Source organism: Ammospiza caudacuta, chromosome 11, assembly GCF_027887145.1.
Source record: "Ammospiza caudacuta isolate bAmmCau1 chromosome 11, bAmmCau1.pri, whole genome shotgun sequence".
Classification (NCBI taxonomy): Eukaryota; Metazoa; Chordata; class Aves; order Passeriformes; family Passerellidae; genus Ammospiza; species Ammospiza caudacuta.
This window is the reverse complement of record NC_080603.1, coordinates 10,761,263-10,786,404: the sequence shown is the minus strand read 5'-3', so window position 1 is coordinate 10,786,404 and position 25,142 is coordinate 10,761,263. Positions and strand designations below refer to the sequence as shown.

Below are 25,142 nucleotides of genomic sequence, written 5' to 3'. Positions count from 1 at the left end.
TTAGCAATAAATCCATCACCTGGCTTCCATTCTAACGTGGACCTCAGTGTGTTTTCAAGCACTTACATATCCATATTATTGCATGTAAGACTTAATCTTAAAAGATTTCCCTTGGAAATCACTATAATTCCTCTCTGGAGGAGAGTTTCTGTTCTGTAAATAGGAGAATGCCAGATTTCCAGGTAACACGCCTATTCCCTAGGATTAAATACTGCCTGCTGGCTGCAGGAGGGAAAGGTGAGCCCACTGCTGATTCATGTTAGCCAAGGAAAACTCACAGCCCATGTGACAGGCTCTTGGACTGCTCATTAAATTTCATCTTAGCCATTCCAAAAAGCAATGGGGCTCCATTTGTGCCAGTTGGAAATTTAACTGAAAATTTATTGGACAAACAGGTGTCAGCTGGCCAACAGTTTTAGTTGTAATTACTGTCCAAGATGCAAAGGGATCCAGGCTAGATGTTCACCAAAGTAGGCAACAAGTATTTCTTGATCCCAGAATGCTTCAAGGGAGTCTCTTCCTCTTTGCACTGGAAAAGGCTTTTCTCAAGCTTGTGCTATTTGTAAAACTCAATGTTAGGGTATGAAAAGCAACCACAAAGGATATGGTTCCTCATCTATGGTTCTTACCTTACTTTTTTAAGTGGGTGTATTTCTCAGCATATGACTATATTAAGAAAATCTATTTCATCTTTTTTTCCTCTCCTCATCCTTTTCTGCAGCTCTATTCTGTCTATTAAACTGGGAAAATACAAGGGAATTCTGGGATCTGCACTGTAGGCACTGCTTGAGCAGTCAGCTGCCATGAATTGATACCAACCTTAAGAACCCTCAGCTGAAACACCATCTCCATCCCTCAGGCCACCCAGCTGCCTTCAGAATCCACCACCTGGCTGAGGAGGTAACATCACTCACCTATCACAAGCAATGTGATGGGTGTTGCTGCAGCACCTTGGGAAGCATGAATGTCCAGTTCCTCTCCATCCCTTGTTTTTCTGCATTTCTTGCTTTACAGGTATAACTTGCTTCTTTTTTTTGTATTTCAGCAAAACCAGGATGTGATGTTGATCCATTGATGAACCATGACACACCTCCAATTTACACATGTACACATTTACACATAATGGGGCTACTTCAAAACAATCCAAGGCCACTTTTAACCCATTTTTTCTCTTTACTCTTCTGAGATGCAAGGTGGCATCATTCCATATTAAAAAGCATTTAGCTAGTAACAAAATACAATTAGCCTTTGCCAGTCTTTGGAATTGATAGCTGTCACTACAGCTGTTAGTGCTGCATTAAGCTGCTGTACTTTAAAAAAAAAACAAACAATCAAATCCTATTAAATACATCACTGTTGTCAGGTGGGTGGTTTTCCTCTTCCCAGCAGACAAATGTAATCCATTTTTTACTCCAAGCAGCTGTTTAGCACCCCAGTTGCTAGAGTGAAGCAGAGCCTCTCTTCTAGGGTACTGTTACTAAGATTTGGACTCCATGCAACTTTCACTTAAAATTCAAACCTTTCTTCAAGCCCAGCCCACCCTTGCTGTGGGTCCCTTCTCCCTCAGACCCTCTGGAACCCCACCAGGAACCTGGCTTCAGGTTCTCCTCAGGAGCCTGCAGCAAGCAATCCACCCAGGTTTCTCAGTGTGATGTGAGCACAGCCTGACAGCCAGGCCAATGTGACCCCTCGAGTTCAGCCAGGATCCAACAGCAGTGAATTCCAGTACCTGAATTCCAGTCAGCACAAGCCTCCTTTGGTACAAACCTTTATTATCTCACAGTCCTTGCCACAGCTATCATTGAAACAACTGACATTGATATTTTACAGGTACCATAAAAAGTTACAAAGTGTAAATTACGCTGTGTAGTTCACAGAGTAAAAATACTCGAGGATTGAGTTTCTGTCAAGAGAATTTGGCACAGAGGTGTTCACACATGGGAGAACAGGCAGGAACCTCATCCTGAGTGAGGGAACAGGCAGGAACTTCATCCTGAGCCTGTCAGGCAGGCAGTGTTTGCAGGTTTAGAGGCACAGCTTCTTCTATTGATGGATGGCTGGCTTCACCTGTGGCATGGAAAGGCACAAAGAGAAACACCCCAGGAAGCAGGCAGGCCCCAGGAAGTGTGGCATCCCACCAGGAATGTGAGTGCTGCCCAGCTCTTCCAAGTGCAGCTGGGGCAGGGTGTCACCATTCCTACCTGCTCCTTGCTCTTGCTGTGTCCAGCATGAGCTGCAAATGGAGCCTCTTGCTGCAGCAAACGTGGGCAGCTTCCTCTGCCTGCTGCAGGGCTGGCATTGGTGCCTGTGGTGGCCAAAATGGGTCTGTGGCTCAGGATTGCAGGGCTGCTTTATACATCCACACTAACACAGAGGTAAATATTTCAGATGACAGTATGTCTATCACATGTAGAGACAGAAGTTCTATTTTAAAATAGCCCTGGGTAGACTAGACAATTGGTTAATAAAAGGTAGTTTGGAAGGATCATCATAAGCAATATGCAGTGGTAACTGAACAACAGTAAATATTTGAGTTGTTTGGAGATTTTGTTGGTTTGTTATTTTTTTGTTGGGTTTTTGGTTTTGGGTTTTTTACCATCTCCATTGTTATAAAGCAATGACAGTATCAGTAGCCATAGCAACACAATCCCTACTTGTTCTACCTGAGCCAGTTATGGATGGTACAGAGCCCACAGATAATTTCCTCATGGAATTCAGAGGAAAACCTGTTTATAGGATATATTTTGACCAGATATTGTCCCAAAATCAGTATCCACATATTCTCTAGAAGTTTTGATTAATTTAATCAACAAAAAAACCTTGTTACCTTTCATCTTCAACGCAATGCTAATATTTTTTAATTTACAGCTCGATTTTCTGTATCATTAAGGTAATGGGCAAAGAACAGACTGAGAATGAGAGGAAATATCTCATTAGAGCAGGTGATCTAGGAGAGCACAGTCTAACAGACTCCAAATTCTTCTTTCATGAATAATTCTCACTACTCATCAGTGCAGGTAATAAAGAGTCAAATCCAAAGGAAATTTCACATAACTGGCTAAGACAGAGCAACTGCTCAGGGATCATCACTTTATACAATCCTCAGGACCCTGAGACCTCTTCCCAGGTAACAAACCTGCCATGCCTGACCTTCCTAGAAACATGCCCTTCCAGAGCTGAAGCAGTCCTGACCTTCCTTAAGCTGGTGTCAAACATGCACAGGCACAGTGCTTTCTCTTCTCAAACCCTGCTCCTAAACCCCATTTTTGCTGAATGACAAGATACCACTCAGTATTTTCCATGCACAGAGACCAGACATCTCAACCCAGGGAAAGGTGGGCAAAAAGTGAGGAAGCAAGATGCCTGCACCACAGTGATCATCAGGGATCAGCAAAGGCATGGGAAGAGAGGGCAAGCACACATGGCACCAAGAAAGCTCAGGTAGAAGTGAATTGTGGGCACATTGACAGCAGTCTGTCAGGGAAGAGGGGCTTCTTCAGGCACTGCAAATTCCAGCCCTGGTTTCCAGAGTATTTGTGTCATTGCAGAGAAAATGAGAGCAGGACTCAGTGTTATTTACATCCTGATGACAATAGGATGACAAGAAGGAAGAGCCCTCTTAAGGAAACCAGCTTGTTGCTGGAGGGTTTTTTGGAGCACAAACGTCTGCTCTGTCTGGCAAATACTTGTTTGGCTTTGGGGCGTTGGTTCAGTCGGAGTTCACTCCACAGAAGTCATTTCCACTCTTTTCTATAAACAACTTCCTCTTTCTAAGGATTTCCAGAATTTCTCTGGAACTTTCTTTCCAGAGTTCTACCTTGTTCTCAAAGGCCCAGGTGTGTTTCTCCCTGGAGCCTCCAGCCCATGGAATACACAATGTGTCCAGTACTGCTATTCCTGGAGCACCTCTGTGCCCAGCTGAGCCAACTGCAGATGCCCAGGCTGCCTGACAAGCCCATGCCTGACCTGTCAGAGCACCTCACTGATGTAATTCAGGCACCAAAACTGCTAAAAGCAGAGCAAACTCTTCACTAACATCAGACTGCAAAGTCTGCAGGCAGTCAGAAAGTATGTACAAATACAACAATTTATCTCATAAAAATTCAGTAATATATTAAAATTCTTTCCATACACAATAATCTCCAAGACCCAGGCATTTTCACTGAAAAAGAGTTTGGCTAAGATTTTTTCTTTTCTTTTCTGAGGTGGATCTCCACATTTAGGATAAACCTTTTGTCAAATTCAGGCACCTGGTTTATATACAATGCATCCTCTTAACCTGCTGCACCCTAGAGCTATGCTCACACTGCCTTGGCACTGCAGGTGTGTCACCCTGCAGCAACAGCTTAACACATCCCCACATCTGTCAGTGGGGGAAAAAAGGCATTATCAAGTACAATTTTCCGTGGTGAAATTTCAGAAGTGACTGAACAAACTGGGCTCCACTTCCTTTTGTGCAAGTTCTTGACAAAGGATTATTTTTAATTTGCACAGGATGAAGAGTTCACATGATTCCCTCTTTCTCCTGTCCTGTGCCTGTCATCTCTTCTGAGGTTGAAACTACCAAAGCTGCTTCATCTTCCAAACTTATGATCCAAAGCACAGATTGTCCAGAAAAGTCACATCATTCAGTGCTTCCCACCACCCAGCACACACATGGACACAAAATCTCAACACAGTTCTCCAGTCAGAAGGTTTGCTCTGCTCCATGACTTGGACAAACCATTTTTGCCAATATCCAATTCAGGGCTGAAGGTTCCTATTTATTCTTGAATTCTCATGTAAGTGGTTTACAGTTGCCATCTGCTGAAAACATACACCTTCATTCCTGTGGAAGAGCAGCAGGGGTTTCTGACATTCACAGAAGAACCTGATGTCATGTTTGATAAATGCTGGTAAACCTCTCAACCTCTAATCAAAGACTTTGATTTATGCTTCTGCTACTGATCTCATGCTGGGGCAATTCCCTGTCCTCAAGCTGTGGTAAGAACATCTGTGTGGAGTCACTCACATTTCTGGCACACATGAACCTAAAAGGACAACTCAAAACAGCACTGGCTTCAAGGCTTACATCCCAATGATCCCTCCCTCCACCACCCAAGAATAAGATAAAAATCATTAAATCCTCTAATAATCCCTTCTTAAAAGTATTCCTTACATAAGGATAATTACAGATTGCAAAATATGGATTGCAAGAAAGACATCTTTGAGCAGACACTGTTTCTTTGCATGAGATTTGGAATTACAAATTGCAATTTGCTACTCGAAGATGAGAGATTTATGTGCAGGGATGCCATAATTGCCTTTGTGTTCTTCAAATAATTTCTTTAGTTTCTGTAGATACAATGCATGGAGCTGATCAATCTCTTCAGTGGTGGGGTTCAAGTTCTGTTTTACAGGGATGGGGCTTCCCACTGTAAATCAAACAAAACAGCATTAGCTTCATTGACATCTCTTTTTAAGCAGAAGTAAGAGCTTCACCACAGCTCCCATCCAGATTGCAAAATCACAGCACAGTTTTCTTACCCTGGGGCCTGATCCTGCCTTTCACAGGCCTGAGGCCTTGGGCTGGTTTTTCACTGACTTTTGCTGAAGTTCAGGCAAAATTAATTAACACCCCCACCCCCCAACATTTCAGTTTGGCAGCAGAAGAGCAAATGAGAAGAGTGATAAGCTCTAACCTGAAGAAGCAGTTTACACTTCAAGATACAATCCTATGGGTTATGTGCTGTCTACAAGTTCAACACAGTATTTTAAAAAATGTACTTTCTCACTGTTTTCTGATGTGAATAATAAAACCACTCAGTATGAGGTGTGCTTAAGAGGACATGGTGCCCTCAACCACACTGTCACAGGGACAGGACTGAAGGAAATACTTATTTTCCAATTTATTCAAAATGGATATCACTGCACCAGAAATGTGACCTCAGCCTAGGGAGGGGTAGCATGTAAATCCCCTAAACCCTGTGAGGTGTCTCTGAGCCATCCATTGCCCACAAATGGCACTGGAACCAAAATGTTCCCCAGGCACTGTGCAAAGCTTGCTACCTGCTCCATGGGAAGTGACTCCATGGAAATCCAGAGGGCCTTCTCTTCCACAACAGGCTATGGCTAAAAAGTGGATTGCTAAGAGAAACTTCCCATGATCTCAGTGTCCCTGTGTTGTTCAGTCACCAGATTTTGACAGCTATTCTTGCATTGGAAACACCAACACCTGAACAGACCCAACTGGGATTACAGAGGAAGCCTAGAAAAACAGAGACCTAAAAGCACCCTCAGGACTTTTCCAAAGGCACCTGAAAATTCCTGTTAAGAGATGTTGCCACTTCAGATTGGATGGTGATGATTAAAGGCAAGCCTAGCCAGAACCACAAAGAGCTGAGTCTGCATTTTCCTGCTGCAGCTCCAGCTGCACCAGCTCTCAGGCCTGTGTGGGGCTGAAACTCAGACTTTGCACAGCTGGGGTGGGAACCCATGCCTGGATTGAGCAATACCTTAGAGGGGTGTGGAATCAATATACATACAATACAGGATTTCCAGAGGCAGGACTGGAAACAGCAAACAGCCCCCAATCCCTTCTGCAACAGTCTCTACTCCCAAGAGTGAAGATTTCTTGTGGGATGGAAAACTACACTCATCTCTCTAATATTATGTGCAGCTTTAAGGAACTTGCTTAATTTGATATTTTAGGATTGTTTCTATTTCTGTAAAGCAGTAATTAAAAAAAAAAAAAAGTAAAGGAAAACCAAAAGCACTCATCAAGCCCAAACCACTCAAATTCACAGATCTTGGCTTGGCTGAATGGCTCTTGGATCCATGGCTTCTGAACCAGGACTGGAATCAGCCATACCTGGCCACGTTGGCAGCACAGCTCATCACCCCAGGTGAGCTCACTGCAGCTCTCAGGAGCTGAGGCAATGCTTTCAGAGCCATGTTGAAGCCAAGAACACCCCACACACTTCCAAGGACACAGGGACATTGTGATGGTTCTCAAACATGGGGAAAGATCCACAAAAGGCAAAGGACCTTGTAAGATCTTACAAGTTCTGTTGCAAGACTGGTCTTGCTGATTGTAGCACTCCTGTGCTTTTGTCATGATGAAGAAATGCCTCATAAAATAAGACATTTTAAGCTTCAGAACAGCCCTGGTTTTATCAGCCAAAAAAAAAAAAAAAAAGCAGATTATAGATCTCATCCAATACAGCTCATTCCAAAGATTTGATAACTTTTTGGCTTTAAAATAAGTGGCATTTTTATCCTGCCTGTGAACAATGCAGGCATTAAAAATTAAATATTTTCAAAATATTCAACTGCATGAAGCGATAAAACACAGATCTTCTTGAAATTTAACATAAAAAGAGCTATGTTTTTGTCTTAAACATTTTTATTTGTTTAATACTATAATAAAATCAACCCCATAAAAAGGGAGGGCCACCTTCAAAGTCCTTTGTGGAACACCAGAAAAGCTCAATTTTCTTTAGTTCTTTCAGGTCAGAATCTGGCTAAAAATGATTTATCAAAAAATTTACAGACAGACAGCTATTGCCTTTGCATGAGACCCAGCATCACCTATTTTGTAAAGGTGTGGTTGTCAATAAAACCATGAAAAAATGTTCAGTTCCACACTCCAGTGAGAGTAGATGAGCAGTAATGAAAGCTTTTGGGGAAGAACACTCTCCCAAACTGCCTGTTGATGTGGCATGCACACTCCAATTAAACATGACAGGATCTTTCCAAGGGAAATAGCCAAGAGGGAAGGAAACAAAGCCATCTAAGTGGCAGCCTGCCCAAGGGCTGTGGCACCACAAGGTGTCCTCTCCCTTTCCTCCTGCATCTCTCCCTCTGACCTGATGAGCACCAGCTCAGCACCACACAAACCCTTCCAGCAGCCCTGCTCCAGAGCTCTGCTGTACCTCAGCTGCAGCATCCAACTGTTACTTCTCTGCAGAGCTAAGAAATTAAGCTTCAGAGCTTAAGAAATTAAATTCTGGGCTTCACACAAAACATCAGAACCCACAGCAACAGCTGCAGAGCTGTGGCAGCCCTCTCATAAAAACTGGTGACAACTCTTGGATTTCTTTATGGATTGCCAAGGATAGGAGCCTATGGATAACTGAGAATGAAGAGTAAGATTTGGCCAGAAAAGGGAAAGGAAGATAAAAACTGCCGCCTTTAACTGGGAAGGACAGTAAAGCTCACATACTTGTTTTAGATGTACACTAATTAATTCTGTTAGAACAGATTTATAAATTTACAGATATTAGCAGCACATTGATGAATTTTTAAACATTTGCAAACACATTAGAAAAGGTGCAGGGAACTTACCAACAGTGTGAATAGGTTGCCTGTAAGGTATTAAGCCAAAACTGTATTGGAATACTCCTCTAGCATGAAACAGTGGTAAAGCAAAGCCCATTATCTTTTGCAACTTCTCCTGTACATTCCTGAGCCATGAACCTTTGGGGTTTGCAACCTGCTTGAACAGTTCATTTTCACCAAAGGAAAACACTGGGACCAGATGAGCCCTGTAAAACAAAGAGGACACTGAGAATTTTGCATCAGCCTGCATTTGCACTGCAGTTCACATCAGCAGCATGCAAACAGTTTCACAATAACCAGCACAGAGAGTTTCAGCAGCTTTGGATTTCATCAGCAACAGGCATTCAACTCCTCTCATGTGCAGCAGTTTTTTGGATGCCTTGGCTGGTTGGTGTTTTAAAAAAAAAAGTGATTGGCACACAACTAGCAGCTTGCTTTTGGCAGTATTTAGTTGGTTGGTACCTATTGCAACTTGTGACTGTTTGGAATTATGAAAATGAGTTATTGCATATATCATAAGTATGTCTTTATCCACTACTATTTCAGCAAGTCCACCCTTGTTCCACTTCATTTTTTCCCTTGGCAAGAAGAAAAGCCTCATTGCTAACTTTATAATGCTCCCAGCTGGGTGGCATCAAAACCAGACCTTGGCTTTCCCTTGTGCTTTGACTGGAGTAATGCGTGCCCTTGATTTCAGCACAAAAACCTTGATAAAAACCAGGCACCCTCACAGACACGAGTGCAATGCCAAATTCCTTCTCTGTGTCCAATTCCCAGCCAAACTCTGCTTCCTCTGGACTTCTTAGAAAACAGAAGCCCTAATCCATTATTACCAGAGGTCACATCTTGCCCACAGAAATTACATGAACCCACTTTGGCTCTTGCACAGCCTAATGAATTCTCTTTCAGTTCATGAATTGGCCTGGGAGCAAAGGCACTGCCTAGCTCCTGGACAAACAGCCTGAGTGGATAGAATCAGTGCAGGTAAACCCAGCATTGTATTTAAAACCTTGGCTGGTTTTTGATTCTTCATTTCATTAAAATAGCAGTATTGCAAAAACATTGTCAGGATGAGTATGTGCAGAGCTGTGAATGCCTGAGGAGGATGCACTGAGGACAGAGCTGGCTGGAAGCACTGAGGACTGTCAATATCCACCTGTACAGTAAAAATCAACTGCTTCAACAGCTTCTTTAGCCTGAGGACTCACACTGACTATCATTCCCACATAATGTTCTGACTAGGGTCTGCTCAAAGTTTCTTCCTCTAGTGGATTTATCACCCTGTCACCTGTAAAAGAAATATCATAAAGCCTGGTACTTACTGTGGCTGTGTAAACACTTGACTTTTTACTACAACACTAAGACAAACAGGAACATCTTGTGCTGCAATAGCTGTGGTGCCCTGACACTGTGGGATTTGTTTTAATCTAGTGAAGACTTTTGCAAGATGCTATGTAGGAGGCTGAGACAGAGAAATAAGTAACTTATGATTGTGAAATTAAAGATAAGTTATCTGATTCATCATTTGTTTTGTGTCTGTAGGATTTCTTCACTTTGTATCAGACATTTGTACTACCTTGGACCAAAATGTCTTTTGCAAAAGTGCAGAGGACATTTGCTGACATATTCAGGCCACAATTGACAAGCTCCTAGCTGAGGAACACAGCTTCTCTGTGCTGGCAGCACAGGAGTCAGGGCCAGGGAGCACAGGCCTCTGCACTGCCCCTTCCTTCCTCAGCTGGTATTTGCTGCTGCAGATCATGATGAGCATCAGCAATGTGTGCAGGCACTGGTGGCAGATGGGGCTTCTCATCTGCATCCCACAAGCCTCCCTGGCCCTTTCATTTCCAGCTCAGTTGGAAATTCTCTTCCCATTTTGTTAATTGTTAAAAACAAGACTTCAAAAGCAGAAGCAGTTACTGGCTGCCAAGTCTTTGGGCAAGAGCTCTGTTAGACTTGCACAGTCCCCCGGTCCTGCTGGACAGATGAGCAGGCAGAATTCCTGTGCTTGCCACAGAAGCAGGTGCTTGTGCTGGTGTTTGTAGGAATGACTTGGAGCCTGCTGCTTACATGACCATGGGTGTTGCAGCCCTTAGCCAGTGGGGCAGAGACAGGCACTGCCACCCAGAGGAGGGCGCCAGGCAGCCATGACCCTTTCAGAAAGATGAGACCATCACTGGAGTCTAAGTAAGTGAAGGGGTAAAGGGGCCATTCCTGTGTTTTGTAAGTGTCCCACTCTTGCTGTTATGTGTTGGAGATACTTTTGAAATCAATGTCTGGAGAGGCACAGGTGGATCTGATTTCTCAATCCAAATCAATTTAGATGAGAGATAATCACCACCAACCTTTCTGATATGACAGACCAGACATCTACCAACATACTAATAAAAACAAAAAAAACGTATCTAAATATTCTTCTAATCTTTATGGTTAAAACAAATAAAAGCTAGTGAGTGTTGAGGATCCCACTGAATTAATCAAGAGTTGGACTAAGGACTCATTTAATCAGTAAACTCCTAATTCAAATAAACAAGTATTTTTTCTGGCTACAAATTAGACTCCAATGTTACATTCTGTTGGCACAAAAAAGTCTTTATCAGAATCCTAGTGATATGTGTAAGAAACACCCTAGGAATTTTGGCACAGAACAGTTTCTAGTTTTTTGCACTCTGTGTAAAAGCAGAGAGCCCCTCTTCTCAGAGACCACCTTTTCTCCAGTTAATAGCTTAAAAAGCTCTTACAGATTTCTCAAGACTAGTATTTTTTCTCATTGCTTCACATGTCAATGTTTAATCCTGGGAGCTGTTCAGAAAGTGTACCTGGAACAGAACATTGGTTTCAATATTTCTAATATACAAACCATCTAGACCAGTCCAGAACAAACACAATAACTTATACTGTGTAAATCACTCAAAAGACATTGATACCATCTCTGTTTAGCAACACACTGATGGCTGCTTCATAGTAAAAAGTTATCTAGTTTTTCTTGAGATTTTCACCAAAAATTCCCAGGAATTTAATTCTGCAAATGGCAATCTTCAAAAGTCTTTAGAATAATAGTGAAAACAAATCTCCCTAGACCATAATTCTCAGTGATTTAATGAAACAGAGCCTGGCTATCCAATTTGTTTGTTTGCTTAAAATGATAAGAAAATTCTACCTTAATGTATCTTTAATTTACAGAACAGAAAGCAGAATGTTGGCCCTGCTCAGAAAACCAGCCAAGATTTATTAATAATGTTTCATAATTCTTACTCTTTGCTAGTGTAGGAAACAACTGAAATAAAACAAGATACGCTAACAAAACCTACTGTTACCAATTATGAAAGTCAAAGGGAATTTTCAACACTCCCAGAGTGGATCTAGGTGGACAGATTGGCTCCTGTGCCAGATATTTGATTGATCTTAAGGCACTTAAACTTTTTCAAATTCTCTAATATTATATAATACGAATTATATTTAAGAATCAATCTGTATTCAAAGCAAGCTTCATGGAATACCTACCCATGTTTCAGGGCCATTTTAATAAAGCCCTTCCTCTTGAGGATGTTCAAGGTGAGACTTCCAGGATGTGCATTCAGAGATTCCTCTGCTCCTCCAATGACAATGACAGATGCATGGCCACCTCCTTTATTGCTCAGCACATGGGAGACACTTTCCTTGCTTGCAGAAACCATTCCTTCAGGAGGAAACATTTTAAGAGTGACCACTGGATCTTCATGTACAAGTACAGTGGAATTTACAAATATTTTAAAATAGTTAATTGATGTTTCAAAATGATAACAGCACAGAACAGATTTCAAAGGTTTGGGTCAAGCTCCTTACTCTGGAACAGATTTGTTTTTGGGCATGTGCTTTGATTTCACACTGATGAGTTAAATGTTGTTGCCTATTGCAAGATTTTTGATTCTTCAGGGTCTGCTCTTCTGGCAACTTAACTCCCCCTCAGAGAGCCTCTGTGCCCAAGAACAGGAGGTGAATGGCAGTATACTGCTGAGAGGCAGCAGCTAAAGCTGTACAGCAGGTGCATACAAACACAGGCACAGAGGGGTTAACAGAATGTGTAGAGGACTTGTTAACTTAAATATGGAGCTACAGTGCCAAGAAGATCCCTCCACTCTTTTCACAACTATAAAGCAGCAGCTCCCTCTAAGGCAATGGCATGACAGCATTAGAAGCAGCAGAAAAGACTCACTTCTACCATTCCTAATAACTGCATCAGCTCGTTCTCTAGTAACCAGGCCCAGGCACTCATCAATACTTAGGCTAAAATAGCAGATTATCTGAAGCTTTTCTGGTACTCCTGCAGATATAGATACTTCTAATTGCAGGCACACTGCTGTACAAGACTTTATCATCTCCTTAGATCTTGCTCTGGACTTGATGCTTTAAAAAATCCATTTTCCAACAGACTAGCACCTAATGTTTCAAAGGTTCCTTTTACCCAGAAGCTATGTTTAATTACACTGTGTTGAATTAATATAATCTAAGTGACAATTTAGAGATCAAGTCTAGTTTACATTGTTGGTTATACAGAGCTGGTATCAAAATGCACTTTTGGATGTTCTGCTCCCTATTTGGTCTTTTTACCAATAGGGACATTACAATGTGGATTATAAAAATTTGGGAAGAGAGAGAAGATCTACTTTTGAGAGCTGGCCACCAAGAGGAATAGCTTGCAACTGGAGCAAGTCCAAATTTCAGTAAAAAGCTACATCCATTTGCCTCAAACAGCTTCACAGTCACTGTTACTCTGAAAATGCAGCTGACCTGGGACTCACAAATAATTCAAGCGGTGCTCATTCGAGTCAGCATGCATTTTCCCTGGAAAGGAGAGCAGAAATCACTGCCTTTCCCAGGACAAATGTGTCTCCTGCTGAAGCAGAGCTGCCCTGCATGCAGGGCACTGCTCCATGCTCACACCGCAGCCCAGGGGTGTTGCAGCTGCACTGCCAGAGGCAACAACTGCATGTGCTAGACAAGCAGAGAAAGAATGGGACATGAAACACTGTGCCAGGAGTGTGGCTTTCAGGACATGGAAGATTCTGCAAGTGTTTTATGATTGGAGTGGTGATCTGTAGTACACCAAAGGTCCCCTCTCATTTATCAGCTGCATACCTGTGAAAACTGAGCTCCAATGCTGGCTCTTCTTTAGCGTGCTTTTTACTGCAGCTCTTTCTCATTCTGCAGGTAAATATTTGTTCCCATGGGTCAAGATGCCAAAAACATGTAAATCTGACTTCCAGACAATGATTAAACAACAGTGTTTAAAACTGCAATGCTCTACCACTGCCAATCCCTCACTTTGCAAGCCTCAAAGAACGCCCTCAGAAAGTACATTTGCATGGAAATGCATTCTCTGATATGCTGAAGTATACATAGATAAGTAATTCTGATATTAATCTGGGAAACATCCTAGGCATGTTTTTGTGCATGGAGCAGTGCAATCTCTCTGAGATTGCAGTGTCTGTGTTGCAGTCATGAATAAAGTTAGATCTCTGTCTCCTGAACTTAGTTGTGTGCATCAGAACATGCTTAAATGCTGTGGTTGAGTGAATTTTAATAAAATAACTCATTTATTAAACCACTGGGAGGGAGCATTAGTACTTATTTCATTCTTCTCTTTTTTCAGTTCCCCCAACTCAATTGCTTGTTATTTTTATCTTTTATTGCTGTAGTACCAGTTATGAATATCACTCCTTTCTGAACAAATGCTTCTCAGAACAGAGAAAAAAGATCCCTCTCTTTAGAGTTTACATCTTAATTAAAATTACACAAATTTGCAATATAGGACTTCAATCAGAAGCAAGCACTTAATTTCTGAGTATAAAGATACTTGTAATGTATAACACTAAGCCCTTCAGGTAAGAGATTAGCCTGAATTTGTTGTACAATTGCCTGCTAATGACTAAATAAAATTAAAAAATATTATGCCCTTCTCTTCTTGTATATGTTGGGTACTCAGGACTGCTATCTGATAGTTCAAAGGAAAAGCAGCAATTTCTTTTCAGAGAGAAAAACCAACTCAGTAATATAGTTTACAAAACTATTAATAAAACCTTCCATTGCTTTTTTTCCAAAACAGTTCATCACAAAATAGAGGTTAAATTTAGTACCAACAGTGATCCTTCTGAAATTACTTACCATATATAAGTAGAGGAATAGACTCTACATTTGTAACAGAAGCTAAAATATGGAGCAACAGCTGAGACATTCTGCTTTTACCTACCAGCACTCATTATATATTCTCTGAAGAAGGGACAGCCAAACCAGATGGGCATGATATGGAGATATGGAGTAAGGCCAGGAAATAAATTTTTGAAAGGAGGATCAGTGCAAAAGTTTCCGAAGGCTCCAGCAACCAGGACCCCATGAGGGTGAAAGCCAAGTAAGTAGTTGTGATTTGGGTTCAGTTCTGAAGTTTTTATAAGCTGAAAAATAGAGTCAGTGATAGGCATTATGATATTTACCTCAAAAACAACAGCTACGGAGATTGCGCATTGACAGGACATAGAAGCAACAACAATGAATTTCCTTCTGAGCACTTAAAATTACTGTCCTGCTTTACAGATAAACAAAGCTTAAATGGATGTGTCAGGATACCATGTCCAGATTTACTGTACTGAAGCACTACCTCATCACCCAACAGTCCAACTAAAAAGCCAGGCCCTGTCCCCTTTTGTCACTAAATCTCAGATTTCCCATGTTTTAAAAAGAAGTTCACCCCAGTGAGAGTATTAGAATTTTAGCAAAGTTGAGTCTCAAATGTCTGTCCATGGTTCTGGCTATTCAAGCTGTTTGTGAGAAACCCTTTACTCACATGAATGGGAAAGTATTCCCTGAAGTACTTCCAGACAGTCCAGCCCCTGACCCAGTGGGACCGCCTGCCCCCAGCACATGGTGTTCCCCAGTCAAGGTACAGCCACAGCAGGTACAGGACAGCAAGGAACCAGAAGTTGCCCATGATCAGGATCACAAAGAATCCACAGCAAAACTCTGCTACAAGAGACAAAAAGTGAAAGCATAGCAAGCATTAATCACATCTCTGTCCTTTTAAGAATGCCCAACCCTGATATATTTTTAGAGATTTACTCAAAATGCACACAAATTGAACTCAGCTTATTCCACATGGTGCTGTTACAATGAGGGTGAAACATCACAAGGGTGTATCATCTCAGTCTATTATTTCTCCCTCTACTGCACAACTGGATGTTTGGTAGAGAGCATCTGGTTTACCTAAGGCAAAATAAAAGGAGACAGCAAGAGCAAACAAGGATGTAATGCTTCAGAGAGTGAGAAGAAAGGAAAGCTGGGGAAGGAAAGAAGGGAAAAGCCACAGCAACCTCTCTTTTCTAATTACAGTGATATTGGGCAATCATTTTCTATTCTCCTTCTCAGCTTCTCTACCTATAGTATAGAGTGATAGTTCCACTCCCAGCCAAAAGTGCTGTCACTGGCCAAGGAGATACACTAGATAAAACCAAAACATGGAGAGGTTCCACTTCAGCCACTAAACATGTCAGCCAAAGGGGAAGCTCAGGGCTGCTGTGGGAATGCAGCAGCAGCTAAGTCCTGATACTTTCAAACCCAATTAAGAAAGAATTGTAACACCCTGCTACAATAGTGATACATAAGAATTGTATTATACACAATTCAAAGAGCAGAAAAAAGTTGTTTGGTTAAATATATTTTGTTACTTGGGGCTCAGCCTTGAAATAATTACTCAGGGAAATCCTATGGAAACTTCAGAATTTTAGTTTTGGAGTGTGTTGAAGAGCTGTGGTCTGAGATGTCTGAGGAGTAGGAGCTGCTGCTCTCTGCCCTGTGGTACCCCTGCAGCAGCCTGCTTGCTCTGCCACCTCCTGAACAAACCCCATCAGGCTCATGGATCAGAGGCTGAAGTCCAGGCTGCAAGGGAGCCAGGGCTTTAACATCATAAATTTATACAGTGGCAAGCAAAACAGGACCTAGCTCTTGCTGAAGACTCAATGGGCAGAATTGCAGGAGCCCAGTGTTTCTCAGGGATATTTTACAATGCAGAAGCAGTAATTTATGTCTCACAATTGACTGGCTTTCATGAGGGAAATATCCTGTGAAGTCCTAGAAATTACACCAGTGAAACATACTGAGCTAAACACATCACTAAATAGAGCAGATTTAAAAACAAACAACAGAAGTACTTCAAGCAATAATTTGGCTCACACAATGTAAAATATCAACAGAACTGAAAATTTTAGAATAAGTAGATGAACCAAGAGTAAAACCTACTCATCCTAGCTCAGAGATCACCTTCATTCAGGAGAGATATTACTTGGGTGTTGAAAAGTCAGCAGATTCCCTAGACTGTGCAGGTTTTGAGCTGAGATCTCAGCTTGGTCTACAGGTACATTAGTATTTCCTCCAACCTGAATATTTACTTTTTCTGAACTTCAACCAGTTTGTTCCTGAGCCTAGTTTGACTGTGCCTTCAGAATAGAATTGGATATCTTGTCTAGAAGGGGATGAAAGTTTACATTTCCAGCAGAAATATGAGCAGAAAAATAAGAAATCGCATTTGCTCTGAGGAAGGGAGAAGGAAATTACCATAAACAAATGCAGGAGCAGGACAAAACCTGCCATTTTCAAGGATACTGCATTCTTCAGTACAGAAGCTCACTGCTGCTTCCTCAAGCAAGCAACCCTGGTCTTACACAGAAAAGCACTTGAGCAAGAGCTCTTGAAAACAACACAGCTAACTGAGGCCCACAGACCCCCAAAGTCAATGTGGTAAACTCACAAGAACTGAAACCAGTTCTAAGAAACATCATTAATGCAGGACAAGTAACACAGATGAAATATGACACCCCAATTCTACAAGGAATTTCACAGGGAAACCCACAACACCATCACTCCAAAATAGGGCACAGAAGTCTATTGAGGAAAAGTCATTACCTGTTCCTTGAAGAAGAGATCCTGAAACTATAGAAATTTCTAGGAATGCTAATCTGGACAGGATGCCAAGGTTCTTGGTTTGGACAAGTATGAGAAGTTTCTTTAGCAGCTATAAATCAATTGATTTTTTATGCAAGATTTAATAAGGATTTAAATTCCCTACCCTTCCTTTCAGAAGCACTTTTGACTTAACAGAGAATCAATCACATGGGTTTTTTTAAACACAGAATTACATGGCTTTTTACTATCAGTTTGCTAGCAAATGGCTGAAAAGTGCTTTGTAGCCAAGCATCCTTGCTGTGAGAGCTAATTTCATCAGCACTGAGAAGGCCCAGATAGCAGTACTTAATCCTGGGCAGACAAACATCTCCACATCAACAAGCTGCCTGCTTTGCTTTAGCTAGGACACCTTCCTGAGCACAGGCAAGGTCTGGGGACATAAGTATGCTGCTAGCACTTCCTCAGGGGAGCTCAGCATCTTGTAGGACAAAGTTGATTACTGCATTCCCAATGAGACAGGTGAGGCAAATTCCTTTTGCCATACCTCCTCATTATTTCAACGAATTAGCAGCCTGCAAGATGAGCTAAACACTGATGACTCAAAACCAGTGAGACTGTAAACACAAACCTGATGTTTTCTCCTTCAGACAAGACAGTGAGTAAATAAATAACAACCTTTTAAAGTAAATTCATAAACAAATTCCAGGCAAAAGGTGAATAACTTGGGATTTGTCACTCTTCGGCATCATGTCCTTGGATGTAGTTCCAGTGTACATTCTAAGTGTAATGTTTTGGTTGAACTTGAATAAGAGCTTTGAAAAGTATCTCTGTGATGTATTGGATTTTGAGGGTAGGTGAGGGGAGATAAGGAAATATAGACTAAAAGACAAATCACTGCCAGGAAACTCTGAACATTTGGTTTGTGAACCAATATTGGTGTGTCACTTCTCCATTTTGCATTTGCAACACATGCATACTCATATTTTGCAACAAATGGTGAAAACCACTCTATGTAGGGTGAGCAATCAGTACTGGCAGCCATCCTGCCCAATGATATTTGCACAACTGATCCTTCAATCATTAATCAGGCTCTGAGTTTGCAACTGGGGGCACCAAATGTATGAAATAGTTAAATGTCAGAGATAGGAAGCAGGAAAACAGCACAGGTTAAATCTGGAAATTGGAAGTTTCAAACACATTTGGAGATACTACGGCATCAAAACTGTTTGATTAATATCTGTTATGAAAGCCACCAAATGCAATTTTGTCCCTAGAGGAGAAAGCTCCCATTACGCTCAGAGCAGTCATGGACAGCATGGGCAGTGCAGGTGTGTCCCTGGTGCCAGGGGTGCTGGTGTCAACCCAAGCAGCACTACAGGCTCTCTGCAGTGCTCCAAAAACCATGCAAAGGAGCTCACTCCAAAATTGGTTGGGCAGCCAGCATTTGTTGGATTGGATCAGTCTCCTGTGAGGACTTTTGTCAGGTTATTGGTTACACCTGGGAGCCACAAAGACACCTGAGCACTCCTGCCAAGGCAGCTGTATCTCAGCAGGGCTGTGACAGCAAACACAAACACACAAGCTTTAGAGGCCTGTTGATGCTGAAATTTGGTTCCAAATTCCCAAGACCTTCCACTGGCAAATACCGATAAACTAGAGATACAGAGCATTACACACAACTGACCTGGAGGTAGAGCGGCCTGGATACCATAAATCCCCTAGTTACTAATTGCCAAATCCCAAGACAGCATGCCAAATTTAATCTACATGTTTCCCACTCATTTTCTTTCTCCTTAGGGATTCACTGTCACTTATGTTCTCATAGGGCTTGCTAGGCTAGGGTCTCTGGCCTGACACAGCAGAGCTGTTTTCTCTTAGTATTTTTGAGAGATACAAACAAATACAAATACAAACAAATACTTGATTAAATTCCCTCCCTAAGATGTAGGTAACAGAGGCAGCATTCCTAGAAATGCTAGTCAGTAATAAACCCTGTTATTCTCTGTGATCACACTTCAGCCCCTACCCATAGGCCACCAATAAATTTCATGGATAGATGAGTACAGAGTGACAAAATCAAGTAGCAATACCAGCCAGCTTGCTAGGAAAGGCTCATGGAGCCTAGCTGAGTTTTCTTAAGCATAAAAAGAGTTTGGGTTTTTTTTTTAAGACTTTGAGGAAGAACAAAACTATATTAGTTATTCAGCTACTGCTGATGAATTAAATCAGCACCAGATAACAAACCATCGTGGCATGTTTGCAGGAAAGGTTAATATTTGCTTTAGCACATTACACTGACACCTTCTTTCTCAACACAGAAACCACTTATTATTCCAGCAGCAATCTCTCACTCTGTGGCAAACGTTTCATCATTTCTACTCTTTTGGGGAAGCCAGATCCACAACTCAAAACTGTCTCCAGCAAGTTCAATTAACAGACTGTTTCATCCTACATGCACAGAAGTTTAATCACGAGAGAACAGGATGTAGTTTAACATATACCAATGTCTTCAGCATATTATTTTGTGGCTTTGTGCATATTAAAGTATACCTTGTATTATATACTGATTTTGCATTATTAAGGGTTTTGCAAATAATTAGGGGTACCTGCACAAGTCACTTCCTAAATCCCCAGTGAGGAGACCAAAAGTGGGCCTTAGGAGATGCACTATTCTCCTCTACTATCACCTTTTCTTAGAGAAAAACCCTGGTATCCCTGCTGGAGAGTTAAACTCTCATTTTCCTTCTCTCATTATCTGGTCCTAGACACCACCACTCCACCCAAGCTGCTCAGTTTTGTATTTGGTTTTGTACATGTTCAAACTCCACTGTCCATTTTCACATCAGGGGCACAGAAGTTAGCAGCAGCACATAGCTCACCAACTCACCTTCTAGCTTTGCTTTCTTCAAAAATGCTGTCATTTGATTTGTGTACATTAGAGAGAAAGGAAAACAAAATGCTAAAGCACTGGGAAAGCAGCATTTCAACCAAATCTGATTTTTCTTTAATGGTTTTGCCTTTAAATGAACCCTTTGCTCTACCTCCTGATACAAAGTGACCCTCACTGACAGATGTGCAGTATGAGGCTCACAGCACACACCAAGGATAAATGCCCATCTGCTGTGTGAGAAACAGAAAATCTACACCTGTTCCCAATAAGAGGATATCAAGCATATTGGTAAATGCAGCAAAATTAATTCAAAGTTCTTTAGAAAAATATTTCCAAGCTTAAAAACAAAGATTTCCTGCAAACACTGGGCATATCCATTGCATCCAGTGACAATTCCTTTATGCACAATGAACCTATGATAGAAAAATGGGGGTTAAGTAACCTCTTTGCTTTGTCAGTCCTGCAGCACTTACAGGCTTGGAGATGTTATTTCTCCAGGTGACTTTCTGCCTGGGCTTGGGCTGGACAGTGGCACAGAGTGACCAAGGGCACCCAGCACAGAGGCTCACAGGCAGATATACTGTGGGTGTTGCATGAACTTGGGACAGGGCCAGACCTGCCCCAGGACTGTCAGCCCCCGGCCAAGCAAACAAATCCCAAATAACTGCAATTACAGACATAAAACTACCATCTGTAAAAATTGTCTGGTTTAGCATTTTATCCAAAGTAGATATATGAGATTGCAAAATTTCATGTATCTGCTGTTTCAGCAGTAAAACACTAATGGCTTGACACTATACTTCAGCCTGAAGCTGTTTTGGATTTGTGCTTAACACAGTGAGAAATAGCATTTGCCAGTTTTCAGTTTTAACAGCTTTAGTTTTCTGGACTCAAGACCGGTAACACTTGTCTTTCAAAAGACAGAAGCCCAATTAAAATACTTCTCTCTTTCACGAACTTATATCCAAACTTTTCTGGTCTGCTGACTTGGAGAACATAAGATAGAAAACCACATGGCATTTTCAGTCAGCACACAGTGGGAATCTGTTAATGGGCATTTCTCTGATCTAATCCAGAAACTCTTATATTCACCTCCCAGTATTTCAGAACTTATTTTTGTTTCTGGTGTCATGCCCCTGGATAAAGAACAGGCAAATCACTGTTACAAAGAAAACTTGTCTTTTCCCTTTGAGGGTGAACTTTGGCAGCTTGCAGCACAGAACAAGGAAGTACAGGAACTTACAGCCAGAATTTTAAAGAGGTTCCTTTTGTATCTAATGAAATTCTGTGCACATCTGTACGGCTTTTTTGAGACAGAGGCATGTTTACTCTGCCTACACTGCACAGCAGAAGCAATGGATCTCTAGTGCAGATCCAGCCCAAGCTGGTACACTGCATGAAGAAGCAGAACTTCGCTTGTACCAGGCCGCTGCTGCTGTTTTTTTCAGTATTTGCAGACTGATTCACTCTTTCTACAGTGGGGATGAGATTTAGGCTTCAACCACTACTGCATGTCTGAATTTCAGGCCAGCTTGTGAGTTGCATAAGTAAGAGGGCATTTTCAGTCATCAATTCCACAGTCTCAGAAAACCATGCAGCATTACAACAAAGCAAGCCTGGAGAGCAAGGGCTTTTTACATTTTTCAGCCAGGAAGATAAAACCAAGAGTTTTTATCCAAGTCACATTGTGAGTTCTAAGTTGTAATAAGCTCACATTCCCCTTACAGCTTACACAGTGCACAAAATCACTTTTTCACATGTCGCTCCCCAGATTTGAAGCATATCATTGACCAATTCAGGGCACTAATTTACAGTTATCTTACTTCATCTGTTAGTCCTACAGTTCATTTTACTAAGCTATGGCACATTACAACACACCTAGATGGACAACTTCAGCAGCTAAGCCAGTACCCCATTTATTCACCACTCTAAACAGGATCCCTCTATCTATATCATGAATCATTAGCTGTCATAGGGCATTATCTGTTCAAGTTTTCACATGCAGATATGTAACACAAGACAGACAATCAAGATCATGCTTGGCATAAACTAGTTCCAGCCACACACAAACCCCCAAAGAACACCTAAACCTCCAACCTATTCTATGATGAACTCACACAGTACTTCACTTCTCCCAAGGCATCCCCTCCCTGATTTGAAAGTGTCACTATTGAATCCAAAGCTTACAAACAAACAACATCTCTTCATAAAAAAAAAAAAAAAGGCTGAAAAATCCAGACAAAGGGACAGTCTAGAACATCAGAAATCAGCCCATTTCTCACTGCTTTAAGTCATTTAGAATTCATCCACCTGAATTTTCCTGCAGCTAAGTGAAACATTTTGGCCAGATCACTGGCTGCCCTTTCACTTGAAAGCATCTGCCTACGAAATGACAAGGTCACACTGGTCAGCTCTAAAGATAAACATCCCCATGGTGCACAAGCAGATACTTATTATTAGAATCACATTGTTAATCAAGCATTCTTGCAAATCCATTTCTTCATGATCACATGAACTCACTACACTCAACATAACCACCCTTAAGACCATTTCTGAGTTGATTTTCCTTGACATTCCCAGGCAGTGCCAGCTGCAGGTGACAGCTCCCTACTTTGCCTGCTAAACTACAGGGAGGGGATTTTCTGCATCCTGATCACTTCTAGTAAGCACAGGAAGATGTGGTTTTCTGCAGCAGTATTGCTACATTAAGGCAAAAAAAAAAAGCTTTCTTCCACTGACCCTGAACTTCCACTGCTTTATGAGACTTAAATAATGGCTCATGCCAAGACCTAATTCAACAACAGAAAATTAAAGTACTACTTACAATGTAGCCACAAACAGAAACTGTTTATCATTTAAGTATATATAATTTTGAGGTAGCAGAACAACTGCTGATTAATCTGTGAAGAAGCTTCATACCCTTCATACTTCCACCAAATTTTTCATATGTGGGTTAGCAACCTAAAAAAAAAAACACCTGAAAGACATCAGACCACCTGTAGGATCATATATTTGTAAGACATACAAGGAAGATAAGTGCACACTACTTTTTACCTTGTAAATCCTACAGCATAGACAATCTTGAAGTGTTACAGCATTTCCAGGGATATTATTCAATAACCACTTCCCAATTTATACAACCCATGGATTTAGTCTCAGAGTTAAGGTTTATCTTACCTTATCAAGTGATTCCTTTCATCAAATTCAAGATACCCACCCATGTGAATACAACTTGCTGCTGTGAATAGGTGCTTAATGATAGGTGTCTATTAAGATATTAGGAAAATTAATTATAAAGGAACAATCAGTAGAAAAAGATTACCAAGCAGAATTAGCAACACTTTCTTAAAGGTGGTGAGGATATTTTTCATACACTTACAGAACTGTCTGCATTTGAATCAATTCACTGACAATGCCCATTATTTTTATTACCTTGTTAAATGAGAATTTTATTGAACTACAGGATATAAAGTTATTCAACGAAATTATGAATGAAAACAGCATTAGTCATGTTCCAGACTTTATGCTCATCTTCGATAAAAAAAGTTGCTGTCAGAAACCTACTGGGCGTCTCAATGAGGAGCCACAGACACTACCTTTTTAGGCTCATATTTGAAGCAGAACCCATAGAAAGAAACAGACCCCCATAAAAGAGGGAAAACCATCCAAAGCTTTCAGGGAAGAAAGAAGTGCGATGTTCCAGCCCGCCCGGGGATCCCCAGGGAACCGCTCGCCCCCGGCCGCTTCTGCACCCACGTGGAGCCACGGCTGGCACCGAGCGATGCCCACGGGTAACGCCGATCACGGAAAAAGCCGCTTCTCTCCCTTTTCTCTCAGGGGCAGGAAGGAGGAAGGCTGTTACCCAGCAGGAGGAAGGAGAAGATCCACTGCAGAACGGCGACTGTCTGGATCCTCCTCTTTAGGGGGATATTGATGGGGGCAAACTCGACCTTCATGCTGACGGAGAGCAGTGTGGGAGGCACGGAGCTGCCGGCTCCAGCCCCGGCTCCAGCCGCCGCACCTGCCCGCTGCGCGCCGCTGTGCCGCGGCCCCGGCCGGGCAGGACGCGCCCCTCCCGCCGCCGGCGCTGCCCACGGCCGCGGGTCCGGCAGGCGGGGACGGGGAGGCGGTGCCGCCCGCCCCGGCCGCGGGAAACCCGATCCTGGAGCGGGAGCGGGCAGAGCCCGAGCACGGCTGCGGGGGCTGGCGGCGGCTACACCCCCTCCGCCCACAGGCGGCTGGAGCGGGTCCCCCGGTCCGGAGCGCCGCGCCTGCCCCGGCTCGGCATGAGCGGCACCGGGCGGGGGCACCGCGGCTGTGTCGGAGCGAGCCCCGCGCCTGCGGAGCCAGGCGCGCCCTCACACGCAGCACCTGCGCTGCCCGGCCGGGCTGTTCCCCTGGGAGCGCCCCGAGACCCGGCACTCCGGGGCGTGCTTAAGGCTCTTACCATTAAAGAGCTTATGGAGCTGACCCAGGACTTAAGAGTTCCTGCACTCTTTGGCGTCAAGCGTTTCGTTTTTAATTACACCAGCACACGCATAGCCTCCTCCCGCCCGCGGCGCTTCGCCCGGGGCGTCCGTGACAGGGATCGTCAGTAAATAAAACTTCGGCGTGAAAAAGAAACCACCCCCCGAAACTTGCACAGCGTTGCCCCAGCTGACCCCCCTCTCCCTGGGGACGACGGCAGCGCCGGGATTCGCCATCCCCCGCGGGGACAGGGATAACGTTGGGACTCACGGTCCCCACGCGGGGACGGTGACAGCGGCACAGCCGCGACTCGCGGTCCCTCACGGGCCGCCCCTCCCGCCCGGCGCCGGTGACAGCGCGGGGCCCCGGCGCGGGCTGATGTCACCGCCGTAGCTGCCCGCCGCGCTGCCGGGGCTCGGCGCGCCGCCCGGCCCTCCCCAGGGGCAGCACGGGCTCGGAGCAGCCCCACGGCCGCCCGGGCGCGGTGTCACGGCGCCGGGGAGCGCGGCGGGCGGCGGGAGCGGCCGGGGGTCTG

General features: G+C 43.0%; 1 protein-coding gene across 1 annotated transcript; it reads right to left on the bottom strand.

Annotated features, from left to right (window-relative positions):
- Positions 1 to 1,775: 1,775 nt before the first annotated feature.
- Positions 1,776 to 24,096, bottom strand: MOGAT1 (monoacylglycerol O-acyltransferase 1). The gene is made up of 6 exons (XM_058812043.1): positions 24,003 to 24,096; positions 15,140 to 15,318; positions 14,549 to 14,750; positions 11,824 to 11,998; positions 8,326 to 8,525; positions 1,776 to 5,414 (listed from the first exon to the last, which is right to left on the bottom strand). Exons 1-6 carry the CDS (start codon positions 24,094 to 24,096, stop codon positions 5,260 to 5,262), a joined length of 1,005 nt encoding a protein of 334 aa, XP_058668026.1. The 3' UTR covers positions 1,776 to 5,259.
- Between the last annotated feature and the right edge of the window lie 1,046 nt (positions 24,097 to 25,142).

Excerpts from the sequence above, each read along its gene's own strand:
- MOGAT1 (XM_058812043.1), bottom strand. The coding sequence starts at position 24,096 with ATGAAGGTCGAGTTTGCCCCCATCAATATCCCCCTAAAGAGGAGGATC. Across the intron at positions 15,319-24,002 it reads CTTCTCCTTCCTCCTGCTGG|CAGAGTTTTGCTGTGGATTC; the intron begins GTAACAGCCTTC and ends TGTCTCTTGTAG. Across the intron at positions 8,526-11,823 it reads AAAATGGCCCTGAAACATGG|GGCTCATCTGGTCCCAGTGT; the intron begins GTAGGTATTCCA and ends TTTGTTTTACAG.